Raw genomic sequence first — 24,625 nt, 5'->3', positions numbered from 1 at the left:
CGAAACAAATTAATATCGAATGAGTATTTAATTTGGTATCAAAAGGTTTGAAGGGTGGTTGATTGATTGATTTTAGATTGCTCACGCACCATATTTATACATGCATCCATTGTGTTCAGTGAATTAAATCTTTCTGATTACGAAATGGGTAAATGGATTTTAATTAGCTAGCCACAATTATTTTTGGAATATTTTTTTGTTTGCCAAAGAATCACGAAGTTGACCAAATGTTCATTATGAATATAAGAGTATGCCTTAAAGGCATAAAATTATATGGTATACAAAATATTCAATTAATTATCTGGCAATATTACATATAAAATCGATATATTGATAAATATTAGTTACTTCAAATTTATCTTATAATCGTCCAAGTTAATTACATATATAAGACTCCAAATCTTGCATTATTTTACTGAGATGATTTTATCTTAAATGTACAAAATGCTATTTGTATTTTAATTAGATAGCCACTCCACTTTCACATAATCGTGTATCAACTACATACTTTAAATAGTATGCTAGTGATTTGTCACAAGCAATATGTGCTAAATAATTTATTTTTATAATAAAATTATGTTTCAATTAAAATTTTTAATTAAAATGATTGTATTATATATTAAATAAAAAAATAGTTAAATTAAAAAAATTAAATCATAATGGTGGAAAAAAATTGAAATAGTGGAACGAAGGGAACAAATTTTTTTAATTTTTAATTTATTGACATACCATACCAAAAGACCATGAGACCATCTTACTTAATATATATTAGTTAGGTGATCCACATATATAGTTATGGTAATATAAAATACATTTTTTGTCAAATTGCATCAGATATCAAGATAAATATAGAATTTAATCACTAAATCGATTGAATTTATTGCATCCTTATTAGAACAATTTCGAGTTTAAAGATGGTGAGACTTTAACTGTGTCATGTTCATTTTATACTTTCATCAACATTAAAAAAAATAGATGAATGTCACTTAATTGTTTTCCTCTAAATTTATTGCCAACTTATATTCAATAAAATATGGTCTAATATATTTTTTTCAATATTCATATGAAAATCTATTAAAAAAATTATTTTTGTAAAATTATTTAATACTATAATGATTAATGTTACGATATTTTTATAATTAATTCAAAAAAACTTATTTAAAAATAACACGATAGATAATAATAATAATAATAATAATAATAATAATAATAATAATAATAATAATAATAATAATAATAATAATATATTTTTAAATTTATATTGTTAAAGTAAAACAAAAAATTTAAATATTTTAATAAAAAAAATTGAAAAGAACAACTATTTTTTGAGATTTTTAACCAAAAAATATGGATGATAACAATATTGAAGTAAATTAAAAATTTAGGGATTTTGAAATTGAATTCAAATGTGAAAGATCTATATGAATTAATTCTATCTCTATATTGTTAATTAATTTTTTTTGACACTCAACGAGATGGAATTGGATCGCTTATATGTACTTGCATCGATGCCATCGTGTCTTTTTTGTCATGCTTGGAGGTTATCTTACAAACTTTTGTCGTTTTGTTGAACTTCTGATAAGATTAGGTTGGACTTATCGGTTACTCCAACAATTTTCAAAGATTTGTTCAAAAATGTGTTGTCCCTTATTCTTTTGTTCCAACAAAAATATATGGTTATATAATAATATATTTGCATTCATTTCTTTTGATAGTCGGTTTTATAATTAGAATGCGTTTTTTTTTAATCATGGGTGTATACATTTCGTGTGCCAGAGTAAGTGTTTTATTAATTACCTGACTCATAACCTTTCAAGGACAGCGCGTTCTATGCCTATTTTGTTGTCGATGTAATTTTGTAAGATTTGATGCGATGTAATTAATTTACTTCTTTTTCAAAAAAAAAAAAAAACTTCAATTTATTGTCTATATAAGCACCTATGATTTTGAATATTATGCCACATCTTTCATATAAAATTGATTTGTCTAATTGGGATATGTATTTTTAAGTTTGTTATATCTTACTTTTTTCATTGATCTATTTGAACTAATAATTATTTATTAATACATAGATTTTTTAATCCTTACATATATGCATATGCATGTATATATATGTTGTCTTCTTTGTACGCCATTAAATTTTTTAAAAAAGAATATGTCATTATATTAAGTCGAAAATCTTATGTTTGAATTTATAATATATATATATCATGTCAAAAACATATTTTAAAATATTATTTACAATTGTTTAAATATAATTTTTGAATATAAATATGTTAGTTTACATAATAATTGAAAATATAAAAAAAAACAATTAGATTTTATTTATTGAGAAATTTAACATCGATTCTATGGTCTAACAAAATTTTATGATTTTTGTAATAATTTTATTAAAAAAAACTCACAATTTTAATTTGGTTTCGATTTTAAACTATTATAAAAAAATTAGTGACTTAAGAAAGTATTCTACTTTTTTCGAAAAAAAAACAAAAAAATTCAAAAGAGAAAAACGATAGTTAAATAGTGCAATAAAATAAATTTTGAAAATAAGAGAGATTGAAAAAATTATATATTAGTATCAAAAACCAGTTGTAACAAAGAAAAAAAAATAAAACCTTGCAATAATGAAGGTAACAGAGAAAATGAAAAAAAAACAAAAATTTAACATACCTAGTGATGTGAATAATTGATGATGAGAAGAAGGCGTAATATTGAGATTGATATAAAATAACGAGTGACTCAAAAACCAGCTGTACAAAAATTGAGATTGATATAATATAATGTATTCGCTGAGAAGAAGACAATTAACAAAAAATTATAAATATCTCTTAATTGTTTTTTAAAAACAATATTTAGAGGAACACTTTTTAAAAAAACAATTGTCAAAAAAATTTTGCCAAAATTTTGTCTTAACACGTGATTTAATTTGTTTTCACTTATAAAATATCAAAACGTTTTTAAGTACGCATTCAAACGAAACTCAAACAATTAGAAGTAAAGCAGTTATAAACTTAAAACCATATGAACTTTCCAAGTCAGAGTAAATATAAGTTAGAGTTATTTTTATTTATTTGATTAAATATTTTTAATTATATATTTATATATATATATATATATGTACGTATATAAAACCTGCGGAAAAATATTTTTTTTGGTAAAATAAAAAAAAAAACACATATAAACAATATGATCAACAAGCACATCATGAGTCATGACACACTATGTGCACGTTTATAAAAAAGAATTAGAGAATAGAGACTGAGCTTCGTTTTAAAATGAAAGCTATTTATTTTTGAAATTTTATGAGTGGAAATTAAATGTAAATAAAAATATGATGTACATATATAATAATGAGATTATGTGATGATGGTTTCAAAATTATAAAAAAGTTACACTACTACAACATATATAATTAATAAAGAGAGTTTCACTTTTAAAAAACTATAAATATTTGTCACCACTATCAAACATAATTAATAAAGAGAGTTTAACTTTAAAAAATTATAAATATTTCAGAATTCATCAAGCATACGCAAATAATTATAAATAGTACCATTATTTCATAATTAGTTAATTATGCAAAAAAATGTCTAACAATATAAATATTTTAAAATTTAACCACCATATATAAATCATTTCATAAAATAAGAAATCTTTTAAAATTTATCAATATAAACGATTGGAAATAATAATTATATTATAAATTTTAAAAAAAAATTGGCAAGACGAGCCCTTGACTCGTGGCCCAAACACGCCTGTTGGATCTCGGATCTCTATCGTGCCCAAAACGCAGCGGAAGTTTAAATTTAATTTTGACGTTCAAAATTTTTTCGAACACTCGTATGGTTTAAATAAATGTACGTAGGGAATTAAGAGATTTATACCTATCAATCTTAAAAGATTGACGATGGCTCCAACTATTTCGAAAATAGCTCTAGTTGTAAATCCCTACGAACAATCAAATGGATTTTTCCTCCTTTCTTCAAATCAGGTCCACGACCGGATTTCCTGTTCCTCTTCTAATTCGCACTTAAAAGAAGAAGAAATTTATCGAAGAGAAAACAAAAGAAAGACAACTGGAGAAGAGAGCTTGCAGAGAGCTTCGAGCAGAGAGAACCAAAAACTTTTCTGTGCATCTAATGCACTGTTTCTCTTCATTTTTAATCCCTTCAATCAAGCCAATTTTGAACCACAAAGTGCAGGCTAACAAAATGCCCCTCTGTATACGTATTCGTAGGGAAAATTAATATTTTAGTTCATTTTGATTTTGGTTCGGTATGTTGGCTTGTTTTGGAAAAGATCCTGTAACTTTGTTTTTATTTTAGATTTAATCTTACATGTTGATTGTTTTAGTTTTGGTCCTATAAGTTGACTTAATTTTTTATTTTGGTCCTATACAAAGTTATGTTTTGAAAAAAAAGTACAGGAATTTGGATTTTTTTTGGATTTGTTTATATTAGTTGACTTGTTTTTTTATTTTAGTCATGGAAAAGATACGGTTTTGACCAAATTAAGCTCGGTTAAGTTAGAATAAGCGCCTATGTTTTTTATTTTAAAATAATAAATTAAATTTAGAATTTAGAAGTTGACTTTTCAACTTCACCACTTTAGCTTTTATAATAAATATTTTTTTATGATTTTATAATTAAATAAATTAGGTTTAAAATTTAGATGTTGACCTTCTAATTATTTTTTAAAATAATAATTATGTTCTAAAATGTACAATAACTTGTTTTTTTTTTTGTATTTTTCCTCCGTCGCCGAAACTGGGAGGAGCAGCAAAATTTTGCTTATTTGCAGTGTTTTAAAAAAGCACGCTTAAGAGACGATTAAGCGTGATAAAAGTGAAACATACCTAAAAAACTCTGCTTTCAAGAAAAGAGGAACAAAAAAAGTCAACCATAGTTGAGAACGATAAAAAAATATATTAGAGTGTTACTTTTTAAAAGAACGAAAGTATGTTTTAAATATATTTTTTAGTTTTTAGCTAATTTTGTTAATTTAGGTTGGAACTTATTTATATGATCATTAATAGGTGCTAAGTGGGCGAACACTTAGTGCCTAATAAATAAAAAAATCGAAATTACAATTGAGAACGATATAAATGAATGTTTGTTTGTTACTTTTTAAAAGAACAAAAGTATGTTACATTTAATACATTAAATTAACATATTTTAGATTTTATTAAATTATTTATATTTAAAAAAGTTTAAGCGTAAAAAAATATTTTTTTATTAGTTAGTTGTAATTATCTCAAACCAATAAGCAGATAAAACATGAAAGAATAAAAAATATTTATTACAAAAATAATTAGATATCAACTTCTAAATTCCAAAATATGATAACGTACAGGACGAAAACCAAAAAACAAACCAACTTACAGGACCAAAACCAAAATAAGCCAACATATAGAACTAATCCAAAAAAAAAAATCGAGTTACGAGATCTTTTCTAAAACAAGCCAACATACATGATCAAAACAAAAAAAAGACAACATACAGGACCAAAATGCTAATTTTTTCCGTATTCGTATGATATATAAAATGACTCGATTGTTTTTGGGCCCCACAAGACCATGACGTAGATGCTTTTTGGGCTCGCCATTGGGCATAATAAGTAATAACACTCATCCCATCCATTAGATAATCATACTTGCTTCTTTTCACACATAAAAAAAAAAATCATTGGAAAATTATGTATAAATTTCTTATTTTATTTTTATTTAATATATTAAAAAAATAATTGAATAATTTCCAGATATAATTTATGGAGATATATTGGTAAAAAAATATTTAAAAAAATATTACTAACTATAATATGTTGCGACAAAAAAGATATATAGTCTATATAATTGGACAGGGAGAATTATAAAAGATGCAGCGGCTAGATAAAATAAGAGTAAATTTACTTTAAATCACAAAATTTAAATTAAAATTTTGTTAAAAAAATTTGCTTACACTACTTGATACGAAAATAAAATGTTTGTGCACTCTTTGTGCTCACATATCTTCTCACGAGAAATTCAGTATAAAATTGATACTTAAATTTTATATATTCACGTGACGTCATATTTTAAATTTTTGTATCGATACTCATCTAAAAAAAAACAGATAAGGATCTAGAGAATGTAGAGAATGCAGGAATTTTTTTCAATGGATTCTAAATAGCCTTTTTTTTTTTGAAAAAATAAACATAAAAATAAGAACTTAATACACAATTAACAATTTAGTTTAGTGATACAAAGTAAATGTACTTACTAATAGAAAGATAATAAATTTTTTGTTTTTTAAAGGACTACCCAGTTTTGAAAGCACGGCACCCAAAAAATCTACCCAAAACAACAAATTGGGCTGGCCCCCTTCTGTGTCACAATTACTGCAACCAGACAAACTTTGGGTAAATATTTCAAAGCTTTTTAGCAGTGGAGACACGTGAACGAATGTAGATAGATATGACATCACGAGACAACACACACTTTCACTTTATATTTTTATATATATAATGTCCTTTTTCTCATCTCTCATTTAAAAAATAAAAAATAAAAAATTGTATTGTCCAATTATCTCGAAAAAAACACCATGGACCTAGCATTCATGTACATCAGTACATGGTTATAACTCAAGACTGTATTTGATTTAATGAAAAAATGCCCATAGGATAGGTGGAATTCGTCCAAATTATAGGACCCCACATTAATCATATCGCATAATTTGATCAATCATGTACTTTCATCATGAGTTTTAAGCTATGGGTTAAGATGAAATTTTCATTCCTACAAACTATATATCAGTCAAAACATTAAAATCAACACATGCAAATCAGACATTAATTCTACAATTACATAGAGAGAGACAATGTATTAATTAGTTTAGGGACCATAAAATAAAATAAAATAAATAAATAAAAAAAGATTAATGAATGAATGACAGTAATATTCAATTCAATTCAAGGAATGATGGCCCCAAAACCTCTGCATTCCATCACGGACTTCTGTACCCCACCCTCACAGAAGAACCACCGAACCGGGCACCGGTACAAGCAGTTATTCCCCAACCGGACCGTCACAGAACCCGGTTTCAGCTCCAGAAAAGGTCCCGGAATCGGCCCGAACAGGTAGTTCCCTCCGAGCAAAAGCCTCTCAAACTGGGCTACATTTTGACCCGTCAACACCTTCACCACGTACTGGGCCGGAATCCAACCCGAAAACTTGTTGTTCTCCAATGACAGAGCCGATAATCTGGGCATCAAACCCATGAACCCGGGCAAATACCCATGAATATCATTGTTGCTCAAGTCCACCGATATCAGCTCACTCCTCATGAAACCCAAATTCATGGGTGATTCCACCCACCCCAATTGATTGAACGAAAGAGTCAGCTGCTGCAACGACGGGTGGCTGAAGAGGCTCGCCGGAACCCAACCACTCAGCTTATTGTGGCTTAAATCCACCACTTGCAGGCCGTCAGCTGAAGAATCCACCAGTACGACTGCCCCTTCTATTTGGTTGTTCCTCATTATCAGTTCGAACAGAGACGGTGGCAGCTTTGCCGGTAGCTTGCCGGAGATCTCATTGTCGCTTGCGTCCAGATAACTCAAGTTAATGAGTTGACCCAGATCAGGAAACGCGCCGCCTAGCTTGTTTCCTTGAAGCTCCAGCCTTTTTAAACTCTTCAACCCGTTGAAAGATGATGGGATTTCCCCCTCGAGCATGTTGTTGTCTAAATACAGCTGTTCCAGGCTGGGGAGAGAGCCTACGTCTTCGGGGATGGGCTTTGAAAGCGAGTTTCGCGAGAGGGCGAGACGCTGCAAGCGAGTGAGGCGGGAGAAGGAGGCGGGTATGGGGCCATGGAAGTTGTTGTTGGATAAGTCGAGGTTCTGCAAGTAAGGAAGCTGGTTCCAAGAAACGGCGGCGAGAGAGGCGGAGTAACCGGCGGAGTCGAGTGCTAGTTCGGAGACTCGAGAGACGGAGTTGTTGAAAACGACGTCGCAGCGGAAGCCGCAGGTGAACTTGTCGGTGAAGAGGGAGTGGCAGGGGTCGAAGGTGAAGTCCCATGAATAAATGCAGGAACCGGGGGTGATGGTGGTGGGATCGATGGCGGCCTTGAGCTGCTTGAGGACATGTAAATCCTTGGGGTGTGTGGTAATTAATAATGAATCTGCATGCATGAAGAAGAAGAAGAAGAATTGAACCAGAAATAGCAACGACATCTTATTATCTCGTATCATGAAAATCAAATTAATTGAAGAATGATTCTTCTTCATCTTCATCGGAGAGAATTGTGTTGAGCTATAGCTATAGCTATATATGATGGATGATGATGTGAGAGGAGCTGAGCTAGTAGTGTGTGACAGTTGTTGACATTTATTTTGGGTTATTATATCATGCGTCGTCATGCTACACTCATACCTCTTCACAGAATATGGTACAAGAAAGATCTAATATTTTTCTCATATATATATCATGTTGTTGATTTTCTTAAAAATAAAATTACAAAATTTTAACTAACACAGAATATATATATATTCAAAGAACGAATTCTTCCTTCATGTGATTTGTATTCGTATGAGTAGTAGTAGACCAGACCAGACCAGACCAAACCATATTAAAAAATATGAAGTCCGCTGCCTGGTTCTTGATGGATGATGCTTAAAGTCAAGAAAACATTAATGATAGGAGGGCCCGATCATCATGGCCCCATGGATTCTGGTTATTTTATCATGGTGAAACCTGCCATCTTATATTGAGATTATATATAATTCTTACCTAATTCCCTCGAATCTTCAACTAATTGCAGCCAGTTACAAGGTCATGATTAGAGATTAATGATATTACGCATTTGGCTTCTCATAAAGTATTTGGTTTATAATTCAATTTTGATCAACATTTATTAATCCAACATGCTCATGCATTTATTACATAAGATAACCAATTAAAAATGCTTTAATTAATGTATCAAAGCTCTCAAAAATTCAAAGAAGTAAAACAAAAGAAAGAATCGGCAGATGAAAGAGGACAACTCACTCAACTCCTCCAAAATTGCAAATACTTTTTGGGTTCAGGATCTCTCAGTTATTTGTCTGCCAACAATGAGTGAGTTCTTGTTGAAACTTGATAACTGCTTCCCACAATGATTCAAATCAGAACGAGGGGTACCCATTGAAAGTATGGAACTTGTTTTGTTAGGAGGATGGAGATCAATCTAGGTTATTCGATGGTCAGAATCATAATAATCTAAATGTGATAAACGAGCTTCCCCATATAAAGATTTCCACAGAAAACGATCCAAGCGCGCTTGAATGTTAAAAGGGACCGCCTGATTGTTGGTCTGCGTGAAAAAAGGACCATGGAATCTTCCATAAAACTGTCATAGAAGAGTGGTTTCTGTCCAAACCACCCAATTTCTCAAAGACAGTGGGCTAATTAGTTAAAGCCACCACCAAATACCAATTTTCCATGGATGTGAGAACAATGAATGCAAACTTCGAATCAGTTCTGAAATAAACACCAAAATAAGAGAGCTTTTGGAGACTAGATAAACGTCCCCTGACATGCCAGACACTCATATTTCCCGAGGGAGTTGCTAATCAACCACCACTGTTATTGAGATGTTATCTTGTCGAACTTGTTTACTGTTTGGCAAATCAGTTGTTGGGGGAGATGACGTCGAGGATTGAAGAGTGGATCATGTTCTTCCATCACTATTTCATTTGCATATCCCTTTGAATCTCCATTGAAAGACCTCTTTCACGTCTGAATCTTTCCATTGGAGAAGTGGATGTTCCATCTTGAGGTGATGACATGTTATCCAACAAGTCACAAATTTAGATGCGTGTAGCAACAAATCAACGGGGGGTTAAGGACACCTTATCCTCCTCCGTTCACATCCAAGGGCCGAATGAGTACTTTCATGAGTTAAGAGGTCAAATCATAGTTCTTCATATGACAGTCTCGCAGTTGATGCCCGATTAATCCACAAACATAGCAGTAATCTGGTAATTTCTTGTCACGCAAACGAAGGCGCACACATCGTTTGAGAGGATTTGATATGTCAAACTTGATTCGAATCCTCGTATATGTTCACAAACAGAAATCATTTCCCTCCGTGTCGACTGAAATGCATTCTCCAAGAGTTATAGCAATAAAAAAAAACAATTTCCGGTATCATTCTGGATGGTGGGATGTTCTATGCTCTGACCCCACAAGTGAGTGGTGGGGAATGAAGAACTTCAAGGGATGATAAAGAACGATTGAAATTCCAAAGTTTCATATCAGCGATGCATTAAATTTCCCCGGTATCAGGGAAAGTGAAAAAGAAGTGATTGTTAGCTAATATCTTTATTTTCAGCCCTGTAGCTCCACGCACTTGGCTAATAGTATCAACAAATGACTTCTTGTTCACAAGTTTAGGAGTTGTTTTCCAACTAGACCAACTGGAATTTATCTTTTACCCTTAGCCATGACTTCATGTTCTCCTTCTGGTGTTATAGCGAAGCATGTCCATTGCTTGAGTAGTGTTCCCACCGGATCATGTCCGGTCGGCTCTACATCGGACTTCGCTAGTTCACACATCTGTGGTGATGATGTCACAAGACAGCAAATGTCATAGATAAGAAAAAAATAGGAAGAAACACACGTTAGATGTGTTTTTAGTAAGTTTTCCAAGCAAGAAACTGACAGAGACATACTTTCATAGGATCACCAGAGAATATAATCTTTTCCCAAATAACTAACATCCATTTTTTCTGACAGCACGCGTAACTTCTGTTCTTTTTCTGAAAAAACGTCCAACCTATAAATTTGATACTGCTAGATTAGTAAGATGTACAGCTGGTTCCAGAGAGGTAGTTTCCAAATCATGAGAACAAAGCATTGGCAATGGCAACAGCAACACATAACCCAATGCCATTTGATAAATTATTACCAAACGGATACTAAAAATTCTATACAGAAGATCTATCTCCTTATCCTTATCCTTATTATCATTCAATTCACTCCAAAAAATTCCATAACAAATTATCAACAACATTGGACTTAAATTCACTTACATTCATCCACAGTACATATTTCAAATCAAAGCCTCCCCATATGAAATTCTGCAACCTTTCTATTCTAAAATTCTGCAACTACGTAATTTTATTATGCCACCGCATATCTCCAACTAAATAGTAAGCAAAATATAATTCCCAATAACACACCGAAAACATATTCTAATTGAATTCCACCACCGATAACTTTCAAAATGCCTAATTATCAATAGTTAATATAGATTACTAAAGTTGTAGTGCCAAATTTCTAACTCACATACCCAGTAGATATTTCATTTTAATTGAATTCCCCCACCGTTAACTTTCAAAATGCCTAATTATTATTAGTAATTAGTAAAGTTGTATTACGAAATATGTTATTGATAAGTTCTATAAGTTTCAATTCTCTAAAAAATAATTTGTTTACATTGTTTATTTAAGATAAAATGTAAAATTCTCCATAAATTCTCCATAAATATGTCCATGTACACATTAAAATGGGCAATCCTAAAATTCTGCTTACTTGTTATAATTCAATCGTACATGGTTAGGAAATTTAAATAAAAAACACGGTATATATTTTATTATAGTTAAAAAAAATAGAGACTAAAGATGCCATAGGTTGTGTGGATTTATAACTTTTATTAGGCAATGATTGGATTAGTATCTCAGAGAAATAACGTTGTGTATAGATATTGATATTGCTAAAAATTTCTGACTTAATTTACAACTTAAGCGAATAACTCATGTGTGTATATTCCTCACTCTGGCATTATTCGCAAAAGTAGCATAATGACAAATGTTTATCCAGAAATGATTTAATGCGCTTTGTTTATTATTTGCACTGTTTTGTTCTGATCTGTCTGTGTATGCCACCTCTTATTTCTAGAGGATAAACTTCATGCATATGCTAGGCAATAATGAGTTAAGTCATGTTTTCCTATGAAAAAGTTCAGATGATATATATATCTTTAAAAATAATTGATATCAGATACAATCATTTTTCTTGAAAATATAGCATTTTCATATGATTCAAAAATTTGGATCCCTAATTCTCCATAATTATTCAAACATTAATTCTCTTCACCTTTTTCATTACAGGTTCTCAAGCTTCATAAACCCAATTTCTTCATCAAACTAAAATTAAAAACAAAATTCAGCATGGAACGAAAAAATTCAGTATTCTCACATAGAAGGTATGATACAACATTTTACCAACTCATTTACTGTTTGGATTTTACCAGATTCCTATAATCATTGCTCACTGCAGCATTCTGTATATCTAACCTTAATCATGTAACGAAGTTCTTAATGGGTTCAAAGATAACAATTTCCTCTTATTGATGATAGTCGTAGGAAACAATAATCTGATTTTTTTATCAACAGGTTATTCGAAAGTAGTTGTTATAAGAATATCGATAATATGCCACCAAATTCTACCTCGCAAGGTACAATTCTCATCACCACTTGTTATGAACCTCACTTCAAAACAAAAAAAAAACAACTTTGTTGCCTCACACTTCTTACTTGATCTTGTCCACTATTAATATCAGAGCCACTCGCATCAAGTGCCCCAAAATTCAAAAAAAATTCTGAGGACGCATTTGAGCCAAGCAAGAAAATAACAGAAAGAAGTTTCATCTCAAACAGGTTTCTCAAATTTCATTTCATCATTGTCCTGTCTATTGTCATCAATTGTTATTTATGTTGTAAAAAAACATGCAAGTGATCTTTTCCCACATTTATTTACTTATATATATATATCATTTTGTACTGTAACTTCTCAAAATCATTTCACGAAAAAATAAATAAATTTGATTAAAGTGCTTTTAACATTTCTATACCATTTCAATTTTGCTATACAAGTTTATAATGGATTAAAAACATTTATCACCTCTGAATTTATCACTATTATTATTGTTATATGTTATTTTCATTATCCTTTATTTTTTCTCTCAAAAGTGTATCACTTCCCTTTTGTTTTATTATCATCATTATTGTGATACAATATAATATTTAAAAATTATTTTCACCAACAGCTTTTTATTAAAAGGTGGTCATTCTAAAGTTATCGATAGTATGCTATCAGATGTTACCTCCCAAGGTATATTTCTCCTTGCCATCTGTTATTAATCTCACAGCTCGAAAAACAATTAGTTGCCTCCCATTTTCTACTTGATAATGTCAACTATATTAATGTTAGAGAAATTTGCAGAAAGTGTATCTAAAGACTAAAAACGACCCAGGGACGCATCTGAGACAAGAAAGAAAAGAAAAGATAGAGGTTACAAATCAAGCAGGTTCTCCAAATTTCATTGAAACATTGCGTTTTCCATTGTCATAAACTGTTAAATTGTAAATAAATATAATAATTACTTATCTTTATTTTCTTATTATCATTTTATAATTTAGCTCCTCACAAATATTCCAGAGAAAAAATGATTAGAATTGTTGTACCATTTCTATACAATTCCATTTTAGTTGCACACGTTTGTAACTTGCTGGAAAACATCTATTGCCTCTTAATTTTAAATTGTACTTATTCATATTTCCCTTTGTTTATTTTATCAAAAGGGTATTATCCAATGATGGTAGTCCTGTGCCTATTGGTTACATGCACACAAAACAACTGCCCCAAGGTATATTTTTAAGATAAGTCTCATATATCATAGAATTATCAATTACACCGTGTTTTAAATTTTATTCTGTTAACTATAATAATTATTTACAAACATATTTGCAGAAAATACTTCAGAAAAGGACAAGACCGAGTCCCAAAATTCAAATTCGCTTATTCAAACACGTCCTCAACAGATTAAGAATGCATTACATCCAAGAAAAAAAGGAAAAGAGAAAGATAATGTCACGTTACTCATAGCTGTCAAATATCAAGGTAAAAAAATTAATTATTAGTAATTTATTTCTTCATAGATTTTTTATGCTATATTTTTATACATTTTTTGCTTTCAGAATTAACATATAATTATATTTCTGATTGCCATAACATGTAGGAACAGTAGAATTACGTGCAATAAATTCCATGATCATGTGTCATCACTGCGAGGCAAAAAAGTTTGAATTTGAGAGCCCCACGTTCTGCTGTGATAATGGTAAAATCAGATTAGCAGCCACAACCATTCCAAATGAATTATTTGAACTGTTTACGGATACTCAATCTCAAGAAGCTGAGGATTTTCGGAAAAAAATCAGAGTATATAATAGTATATTTTCATTCACTTCTTTTGGTGTTAAAATGGATACAAATCTTGCTTCTTCAAGACGTGGAGTCTATACATTTAGAGTATTAGGATAGGTATTCCATACACTCCCACCTTTAACACCTCAAGAAGGAAAGCCATCTCATTTTCAATTGTATTTTTGGGATAGCGACAACGAATTGACTAATAGGATGGCTATATTTGACAATGCTGATGTTTGTGAAAATACCATTAAGCTACTGATGGATGTCATGAAAAAAAATCCATATGATGAACTGTTGCGTCGAATGCATGATTTTCCATCCATTGAAGATGTAACACTTCAAATATGCAAGAATGCTGGAGTAGATCAGCGTAACTACAATAATCCTACAGCTGACCAAGTTGCTGTTATTTGGATTGAGGGAAATAATTCTAATATTCCATATGATAGGAACATAATGCTTCATGGGTCTGATGGAAAGAAACATATAATAAAACATTATTTTGGTTGTTATGACCCCCTACAATATCCACTTCTTTTTCCAAGCGGTGAAAATGGATGGCACCAGAATATTCCTAAATTTAAAGATGCAAGAATTGTTCTCGAGTCACAACATACGATTGTGAATCAAACAGATTTTTCCTCCGTAGAATCTATTCTTCAATCAGAACAGAGAGGTATAATTTCCAAAATTTTCCAATCTATTTATTATATCAGCTATAAAATCATGCCGTCAAGTTAGTGTTTGTTTGTTTATATAATAGAGCATTATGATTTTATTTCAAATAATAAATGGTAGTTTTAAATTTATACTTCAAATTTATTTACTAACAACTTGATTCTTTGTACTTGTTAACTATCATGCTTCATAATTAAATAAATTGATAAATTCATTTAACGCTGCAAAAAAACTGTACAAGTATTTAATTTTAATTTGATATTTCGACCTTAAAAATTACTAGAAAAATGTATTTATGCAACTATGCATATAAATTTTTATTCGTAAACTCATTTTTATAAAATGTTTAATATCTTTACAGCTGTTAGGAGAGAAAACACCAGAATGGTTTCTTGCCGAGAGTACTATTGTTATAAATTTCAGATCAGGAGTCACATTCAATCGATTCTTTTTTATTCAAGTAGGTTGTTGCAACAATATGCAGTTGACATGTACATCAAACTTGAAACAACACGATTGGATTATTGCAGAAATAATCAAGCTGAATTGAGATCTGAGTATTATCAAGGCATTGTGGATAACATCAATTGTGGAAAAACAAGAGGGCATGAGATTGGAAAAAGAATTGTACTTCCTGCATCATTTATTGAAGGTCCAAGAGACATGCGAAAAAGATATTTAGATGTTATGGCATTGGTAAGAAGGTTCGGAAAACCAGATCTCTTTATAACAATGACTTGCAATCCGGAGTGGAAAGAAATAAAAGAGAATTTAATAAGGAGTCAACAACCTCAGGATCGGCCGGATTTGACAGCTAGAGTTTTTCGATCAAAATTCCAAGACTTGAAAAAAGAAGTAATTCATAAAGCAGCATTTGGAAAAGTTTCTGCCTATGCTTATGTAGTTGAATTCCAAAAAAGAGGCTTACCTCATATTCACATGTTGATCATATTGAAACAAGAATATAAGATAAACAGTGCTGATCAATTTGATGATTATGTTTCGGCTGAATTACCTCAAAAAGAGAATAATTCAAGGTTATTTAACCTTGTGGTGAAGCATATGATGCACAGACCTTGTGGATATTTGAATAAAACAAACTCTTGCATGATTAACGGGCAATGTAAGAGTCATTATCCACGGAATTTTTGTGAGAGAACTGTTCAAGGAGAAGATGGTTATCCTATTTACCGGAGAAGGAATGATGGCCAAACAGCAGATGTAAGAAGAGCTAAATTAACTAATCAGTGGGTTGTCCCTTACAATCCATACCTTCTTATGAGATATGATTGCCACATAAATGTTAAAGTTTGTTCTGGATTGACTGCAGTTAATTATCTCTACAAGTATATTTACAAAGGTCATGACAAAGTTGCCGTACACATTGCATCAGGAAATGAGGTTGACACTATAGATGAAATAAAAAAATTTCCAAGATGCAAGATGGTTATCCGCACAGGAAGCTTTGTGGCGAATTTTTGAGTTTGAAATGAATGAGATGTATCCGGCTGTTATCAATTTAGCACTACATTTTCCAAATAAACACTGTGTGACATTTTGAAAGAATCAGAGTTTACATAATGTTTTGTCACAAGATCACAATTCAAAAACAATGTTAACTGAATTTTTTAATACTTGCTCGCTAAGCACAAAGGCAAAAACATTGTTGTACGCTGAGTTTCCTGAATATTATATTTGGCAAAACCAAAGTAAATGTTGGTACGAGAGGAAGAAAAGAAAAGCTATTGGTCGTGTAAATGCAGCAAATCCCGCAGAAGAAGAAAGGTACTATCTGAGACTTCTATTAAACCATGTAAGATTTAAGACCCGAAAATATTAAATTATTAATTATGGAATTTGAGAATTAAATTCCATATTAAGGGCTAATATTGATTTGAGAAGTTATGGAAATGATAGATTTAATTTCCGAGCCGAAAATATTTAATTTGAGAATTTACGGATTTTGAGAATTAAATCCGAATTTATTTAATTTTAATCCGAGTATATTTAATTTGGTAATATTTAGAGTTTCGATTTTAATTCTAATATTCTTAAATTATTTTGGATTGGAATTGAATTAAAACAAAGGACGAGGACTGAATTGCAATTACTGAAGACTTGAGGGACTAAATTGCAAATTATGCAATACATATCAAATTATCAGCATGCTACGTGTATATGTTATGTGTATTCAGAATTATTCAGAAAATTCGAACAGAGGAAGCCGAACCCCTCTTATTCCTTTTTTGTTTTGAGTTTCAAATCGCCGTAACTTTTGATCCGCTCGTCCGATTTCGATTTCGAAAAGTGTTCTGGAATCCTTGCGACGAAGCCTTTGATTTGATGTAAGTATTTTGTTCTCTCGGCATGTTTTGAAGAACGAAATATGGCAGAGATCAGATTATGAAACTATGTTGTGTTTTTGAGTTCGTATGCCGTTCGATATCGCAGTCGGATTGGAAATGAATTAAGAAACGAACTTGTCATGGTTTCAGCATGTTTTTGACTTGTTAACATGTGATTATAGCTGCTGATATTATGAATTGAATGATGAATTCAGCTGATATAAGTGATACAAATGATTGAGTTGATTAGAAATGAATTCGATACCGAGTCGGTTCCCGATTTTTAATCGCTACGCCACCGGTTGATGTTTTGACTTCGTTTTGATAGCCTATAACTGAGTTGAGATAGTTGTTTAGATGTTATGAATGTTATGGCATTTTTATTTCTCGATTTCAGTTGAGTTTCGAAGGCTAACGATTCAAGACTCCGAGTTGTACCGAATAAGAAGAAGTTGAAGTTTGAAATGATGTTGATTGAATCTATATTGATGATTTTGATTCAATTCTGACATGATTGAATAGAATGAGGTTTGATATACATGTTTTGATGCTATGTTCCAGAGTTTAATAGGAGACTATTGACTCAAGAACCTCAACTTGAAACCGAAGAAGAAGTGATCAAGATTGAAGTGAATTTGATTGAAGATGGATTGAGGTTTGAATGATCAGATTCTTGTAGGAGTTGTTGTACTTCCTATCCAGATGTGGAACATCGTCAACTCGAGAATGAAAGGTATAATGACGACATCATGAGTTAGGGACTTTGAAACTCAAGAACGACTATTCTTGAGTTGGCCCGCAAAAATCACATACTTGAGATGTTTTGATTTATTTTTGATGTTGTCGATCCATCGCAGGTAGTGGATCTTTGATTTTGAGTCGATATGATTGTATATTGAATTGATTCTATGCCAAGGTTGCGGTTAACCTTATTTTCTAGCCTGGAATGGCTACGATAGATGGATATCCATGTCAAGATCGGTTACGAATCTTGATGGCAATGAAGTGATAAGAATCAATTTTTGAGATAAGCGCGCTATATAAATTGAAGTCTTAATTTAAAATTTGAGTCGATATATGCGTTATTTTTACTCTATTCTTGAGTTGATATGTTTAGAGTTGATATGAATTCATTTAACGCGTTTATATGTCGATTATACTGAGAATGATTTCTCACCGGAGTTTATCCGGCTGTTGTTTTGTTTTGTATGTGTGCATCACAACAGATGGGGCATGAGCTGGTCTTAGATGACATTGATAGCTCAGGAGAGAGATGTAGCAAGTGTGGACTTGGGTTTATAAGATAAAGAATGGTATAGTGATAGCATCAAACATAGCAAGAACTTAAGACTTAAAGTTGTTTATGCTATGTTGAATAGCTTGTAGTTTTATATCTTTTAAGCTATTCATTTGATGTAATACATGTATGAGTTGATAATAGGAACTTGGTATATGAATGTATGCATGTTTTCAGATTTTATAACATGCTTAGAATTGATTTGGATGATGATATATACCTTGTACTAAAGTTTTGACAGCAATAGATCAGCAGCAGAATTCGAACAAAAGATGGCTCGCTCGATCGGGTAAAAGTTACCGATCGAGCGAGGCCTGTTTTTCATGGGCAGAGAATTCGATTTTTATTGCTCGCTCGATCGGTATCTTTTGCCCGATCGAGCGAGGCCATTTGTGCTGCAGACCCGAGACTTTGATATTTTGCTCGCTCGATCGGATGACTTTAATCGATCGAGCGAGGCTTGGGTTTTTTTTAAAAAAAAAAAAAAAAATTCTGCTCTTGATCTATTATTCTTTAATTGTTTGATTAATTATTTAATTAATCATTAGTTGCCCTAAAATAAGATTAGCAACCCAAGGTCCCCACATAAGAGGACCTACTTCTTTTGACTATTTGTTAATAGTTAATAGAAGTCGTTGTTTTACTTTCAAAGAATCAGCACAGAAAAGGGGATTACTTGAATCCGACCAAAGTACTTTTGACTGTTTGAATGAAGCGGTTACCTTCCAAATGCCACATGCTTTGAGAAGATTATTTGCAACCATTTTAGTCTATTGTGAACCAGCTGATGTGGGATTGTTGTGGGATTCATACTTTGAAGCAATGTCTGAGGATTTACAAAGAGATTTTTCGCTGAACAGAGAATTTTTAGTCTAAAAAACACTTCAAAGTATCAGCATAATTTTGGAAAGCATGGGAAAACACATTGGTGCTTTTGATCTCCCACAAATATCTCTCAACATAAACCAATGCAATCGAATATTTTGCAGAGAAATAGATGAAGAAATGTCAATACCAATCTCAGAAGATGATTATTTAGCGCAGTTCAAGTTGAATGATAAACAACATGAAGCATTCCGATCAATTCTTGAATGTGTAAATCAGGGAAATAATGGCCTGTTCTTTGTAAACGGACCTGGAGGAACAGGAAAGACCTTTTTGTACAGAGCACTGCTTGCGGAAGTTTTAAAACAAAAGAATTGCTCTAGCTACAGCAACTTCAGGAGTTGCAGCTTCAATATTATCAAGTGGTCGAACAGCTCATTCCCATTTTAAAATTCCAATTGATTTACATGAAGAGAGTTATTGTACAATAGCAAAACAAAGTGGTCTTGCAGAATTGTTGCGACAAACTCATTTAATTATATGGGATGAGGCACCCATGGCAAAAAGGACAGCCATTGAAGCGGTAGATAGAACTCTACAAGACATAACTGGAATTAATAAGTACTTTGGTGGAAAAGTGGTGGTTCTTGGCGGGGATTTTATGCAGGTTTTGCCAGTAATTTCAAAAGCTACTGTCCAAGAAACCATCAATGCAAGTTTGGTGAAATCTTATTTATTTCCCAAAATGAAACAGTTAACTTTGTCTGAGAACATGAGAGCAAGAACGGATCCAGTTTTTTGCGAATTTTTTCTTCGCATTGGTAATGGAACTGAAGTTACCGATCTAGAAGGTAATGTTCAGATTCCAGATGAGATGATCATAAAATATGACAACAATGGCGAAGAGTACTCAGAGCAAAACTTGATCAATGAAATTTTCCTGAATTGGAAAAAAATTATGATTCGACTACTTATATTACTAATCGGGCAATTCTTGCATCAAAGAATGAGTATGTGGATCGTCTAAATGAGAAAATTATTCATATGTTTCCTGGAGAATCTCGGGAATTTACAAGCTTTGATGAGGCTATTGATGATTATCAAAATTTTTATCCCCAAGAATTTCTAAATACATTAATCCCGAATGGAATGCCTCCTCATCGCCTGGTCCTCAAAAGAATTGCACTGTTATGTTGCTACGAAATCTAGATCCGTCGGATGGTTTGTGTAATGGGACTAGAATGGTTTGCAGATCATTTGAAAACAATGTTATTCATGCAGAGATCACTATTGGTCAACACATTGGCAAACAAGTATTCATTCCTCGAATTCCATTGTCTCCTGCTGAAAATGAAGGATACCCTTTTCAGTTTCGAAGAAAACAGTTTCCAATTCGACTTTGTTTTGCAATGACAATTAACAAAGCTCAAGGTCAAACAATACCTATTGTAGGAGTATATTTGCCTCATCCCGTTTTTTCCCATGGACAATTATATGTTGCATTATCTAGAGGCACTTCAAGGGAAACTACAAAAGTTTTGATTCGGCCAGATGCAATCCGAGACACCGATGACACTCGAACAAAAAATGTTGTTTACAGAGAGATTCTAGACAACAGTTTCTAATTTGTAGACTGAATTACTGGATTTTTTTGGAGATACAATGTAAGCAAACAAGAATTCATTATTTAATTTCATTTATTCTTATTTTATTTCTGTTAATTATTTTTGGAGTTCGGAGATATGAATATGTATCTTTTTACTGCTCACAGACGAGGAAGCTGGTGGATGGGAGCGGATTGATTTCCCTATTGTGTGTTAATCATGCCTACTCTAATGAACTTGCTTCTACTGACCAGTACATTAAGAGTGCATCCGGCAATGTCTCACCCACTGAGCTCCTTTAATTTGCCAAATCTCAGGTGCTTTTACCGACTACTATTATGTATATAATGCCAAATAACTTATGGTTACATGGTATTTCAATTAACATTTTTGTGATCCTTACGTGAACTAGGTTCTTGGACACAACCACCGAGCCACGAGTTACATAGTTGGAGATGGAACAATTATTCAAGACAAGTGCACCATAGGGGTTCCTCTATCATGTCTTTTAAGGTAAACCCTTCTCAGCTGCAGGGGAGGATATGCCAAATGGTATAACAGAAAGGGAAGCGTCCCAAATCTTCTTACTGGTGCACTTATGGGTGCACTATTTGAATTCAACCTGCATAGGAAAATAAGGATGTAGATACAGATAATAGCTTGATTGGCGTCATAAAACAGGTTTTATTTGCATAAAATAGTAAAATATGTTGTTAGACATATGAATCCTGCAAATATTTTATATAATCTGTAGTCAAATATATTTTAATATATTTGATACTATTTAAGTTTTAATGAACTAGAATCAAAGTATTCTCTGAATTTAACGTTGATTCATACTAATCCTATTATTGAATGGAAGAAGTTCGTTGTGCAAAATAAAACTGTTCATATACAGGAAATGTCACTACTTTCCTCCTACTTAAGACTCTGTGTCAATGCGAGAATTTGAGATATGGTTGATGGATTTTTATTACTATTCATTGGCTTGAATATCAGCAATTTATTTTCGCTATTGCTCATTGTCCGGGCAAGCAATGAAATTGTACCTAATTGATTTTATGGATTCTTGGCATTATAAATCCCAAATTATGAAATAAGATACTCAGGTGCAGAAGAAGAGTAAAAAGCTGTTAATAATAGTAATGAAAATTGCAGTAGCATTCAGAAGCCTGCTCCACAAGATGGACTGGAATACCTTAGGCGTGTAAGGTATGATTTTTAACTCTTATAAAACTTATGCGATCTTATATTTTGAGTGCTTTTTGGTGTGTTGCAAAGGTGCATATATTTCTTTTTCTGACAAAAAGGGTATCTAATATGATCTTTGCATTTCTTTTTAGTGAAATGATTGCCAAAGGCGGCATGCATGTTACATGATTTATCGTAAATACCTGATATTTCTGTCAATTTCTAACATTGATAGATTATCGAAATCGCTCCATAGTGCTTGAAGATAGCCACATTTTAATCCTTTCCATCAAATTATTGTTGCAAGACTTCCTATATATCCTTTTCTTTTCGTTTGTATAATATTCTATGCTTACTAACCCCCTGATTCAAATACCATGAAGCAGCAGCATCTTTTTTAAAATTTTTTCCTTCTTCTTAGTGTATTGTCTCTTGATCTGCACTCTATTCTTCACCATCTTCGTAGGTGGATATTGGTAGTCGCTTTCATTCATGCCCCATAAATCACCCGCTCTGTACATTGCAAGGAACAAATGTCTCTAATACCAAATTTGTTGGCACAATGAAATACTTGAAAACTGCTGCTCTATTTTTCCAATGGATTGTACAGTGAACTTATTGTTACTTGAATAGTGGGAATAATGCTTTCTTGTTTATTTCTCAGAGGTTAGGCTGGTATATTTCATTTTCCTTTTTTCTTGTCTTCACTTAGGTTTGTGCATTGTTAAATTTGTTTAAGTGAGAATTAGATGTGAGTACGTAATTGGTTTCTACATTTCTTCAACTCGTGCAAGATACCACTCTAGATTTTTATTGCTGTTGAAACTTGAGATTGCGTTTCATTTACAAGTTATCACCTCGGTCACGAGTTAACCTTCAATTAAACTGCTTTTTACTAGCAAGTGTGTTCTATCTTCAACTACAAAAACAAACTCCATCGCAGCCCTCGTTTTATCAACTGTCATCATCATTATTGTAATCAAAGATTCCTTAGCTGAAAGTAATTGGTTTGGACTGCATGAACGCCTCTTCTCCATTACTCAACTTTGCATTTCCTCTCTCGTATTCCTAAGCACTTAAAATAAACTCGATAACTTCATTGCTTATTAATTAAATAACCTTTCCCTTTTCTTCCTGTTTGGTGCAATAATCCTCAAAAGTCTAGATTTGAATATATTCAAATGATGCATATTACTGTAGGATAGGAAACTCATTTGGCATGTTGAAGCAAGCACCGGTCACCAACTCCAGAATTGATCTTTCAAATCCTCACAGTTTCCATGCTCGACGCCAAAACCCAACTTTCTTGTGCCAACTCCACTCATTTCCTATATTGTTAAGTCGCTAAACCTGATCGAAAAGAAATATGATCTCTTCAATCTGTATGACTAATTAGAGGAGTAAAAATATTGATTATGTGGTGTTGAATATATAGGAAAAATATGCTATTCGGCCACATTAAGATTTAAAACATAGGAAACAAACAACATTTTGGATGCACTGGGATTGGGAATTAGCAAATGAATATATATATACAAATGAGAGTTGATATTTACACTCCATTTTTTGTTATTTGAACTCCACTTTATGTGTAAAATATGTTTTTTTTTGTTATTTGAACTCCACTTTATGTGTAAAATATGTTTCAAATTTACTCACAAATGGAGTGCAAATAACAAAAAATGGAGTGTAAAAATCAACTCCCTATACATATATATCTATCTATATTATAAATAAGTCAGTTTGAATTGTGAAATTAATTATTTACCCTTCAAATTACTCTGTCAAATTCTTCTTAATAGCACGTATTATTTATTTACCCTTCAAATTACTCTGTCAAATTCTTCTTAATAGCATGTAATTTATTATTGTCTATTAATTCCTTCCATTTCTTTCCTTCTCCTTTCTTCTAGCCTTTACCAGGGTAATAATGTTTGTTGGTTACGTTTCTCGAGTGGTATGTGTTTCTCTCTGTCTCTCCTGGTTGTTTTGTTGCTGTCTCTTTTCATCTTCCGAGTCCCTATATTTTCTCCAATCCGTGAGTTGCTTCTCATTATATATATTTTTAATGGTCTTCACGTATTCGTTTTAATTTGGTTGAAAGAGAAAAACACATTAATTATTTAATAATGAGAAAATGGTAGTCAAATAAATTTACAAATGGACTCATATATTTATATATGTAAGTAATAAAAATAGATACATAATAGATAGAATATATATATGTAATATATTATCATTATAGTTATAATAATAAAGGGTAGTCAAATAAATTTACAAATGAACTCACATATTTATATATGTAAGTAATAAAAATAGTACTCAGAATATATCTAAGTTGCCTACGTACCCAATATAGGGATCAAGTCATAACGTAGTTCAAAAATTAAGGGAAGACACACGACAATAAACTCACATATTTATATAATAGATAGATAGATAGATAGATAGATTTAAG

General features: G+C 31.8%; 3 protein-coding genes across 3 annotated transcripts; 2 read left to right on the top strand and 1 right to left on the bottom strand.

Moving 5' to 3' along the window:
* Nucleotides 1-6,792: 6,792 nt before the first annotated feature.
* Nucleotides 6,793-9,009, bottom strand: LOC140890815 (uncharacterized). Its single transcript, XM_073298906.1, has one exon. The coding sequence runs from the start codon at nucleotides 8,392-8,394 to the stop codon at nucleotides 6,946-6,948; it is 1,449 nt and encodes a 482-aa protein (XP_073155007.1). The 5' UTR covers nucleotides 8,395-9,009; the 3' UTR covers nucleotides 6,793-6,945.
* Nucleotides 9,010-14,434: 5,425 nt separating this feature from the next.
* On the top strand, nucleotides 14,435-16,387 carry LOC140890220 (uncharacterized). Its single transcript, XM_073297979.1, has 2 exons — nucleotides 14,435-14,903; nucleotides 15,390-16,387. The coding sequence occupies exons 1-2, from the start codon at nucleotides 14,435-14,437 to the stop codon at nucleotides 16,385-16,387; spliced, it is 1,467 nt and encodes a 488-aa protein (XP_073154080.1).
* Nucleotides 16,388-19,928: 3,541 nt separating this feature from the next.
* On the top strand, nucleotides 19,929-20,997 carry LOC140890219 (uncharacterized). Its single transcript, XM_073297978.1, has 2 exons — nucleotides 19,929-20,223; nucleotides 20,654-20,997. The coding sequence occupies exons 1-2, from the start codon at nucleotides 19,929-19,931 to the stop codon at nucleotides 20,995-20,997; spliced, it is 639 nt and encodes a 212-aa protein (XP_073154079.1).
* Nucleotides 20,998-24,625: the final 3,628 nt, after the last annotated feature.

The sequence above is a fragment of the Henckelia pumila genome, chromosome 3 (genome assembly GCF_033568475.1).
Source record: "Henckelia pumila isolate YLH828 chromosome 3, ASM3356847v2, whole genome shotgun sequence".
Classification (NCBI taxonomy): domain Eukaryota; kingdom Viridiplantae; phylum Streptophyta; class Magnoliopsida; order Lamiales; family Gesneriaceae; genus Henckelia; species Henckelia pumila.
Note: the sequence above shows the minus strand (reverse complement) of the source record. Positions and strands in the feature narration are given on the sequence as shown.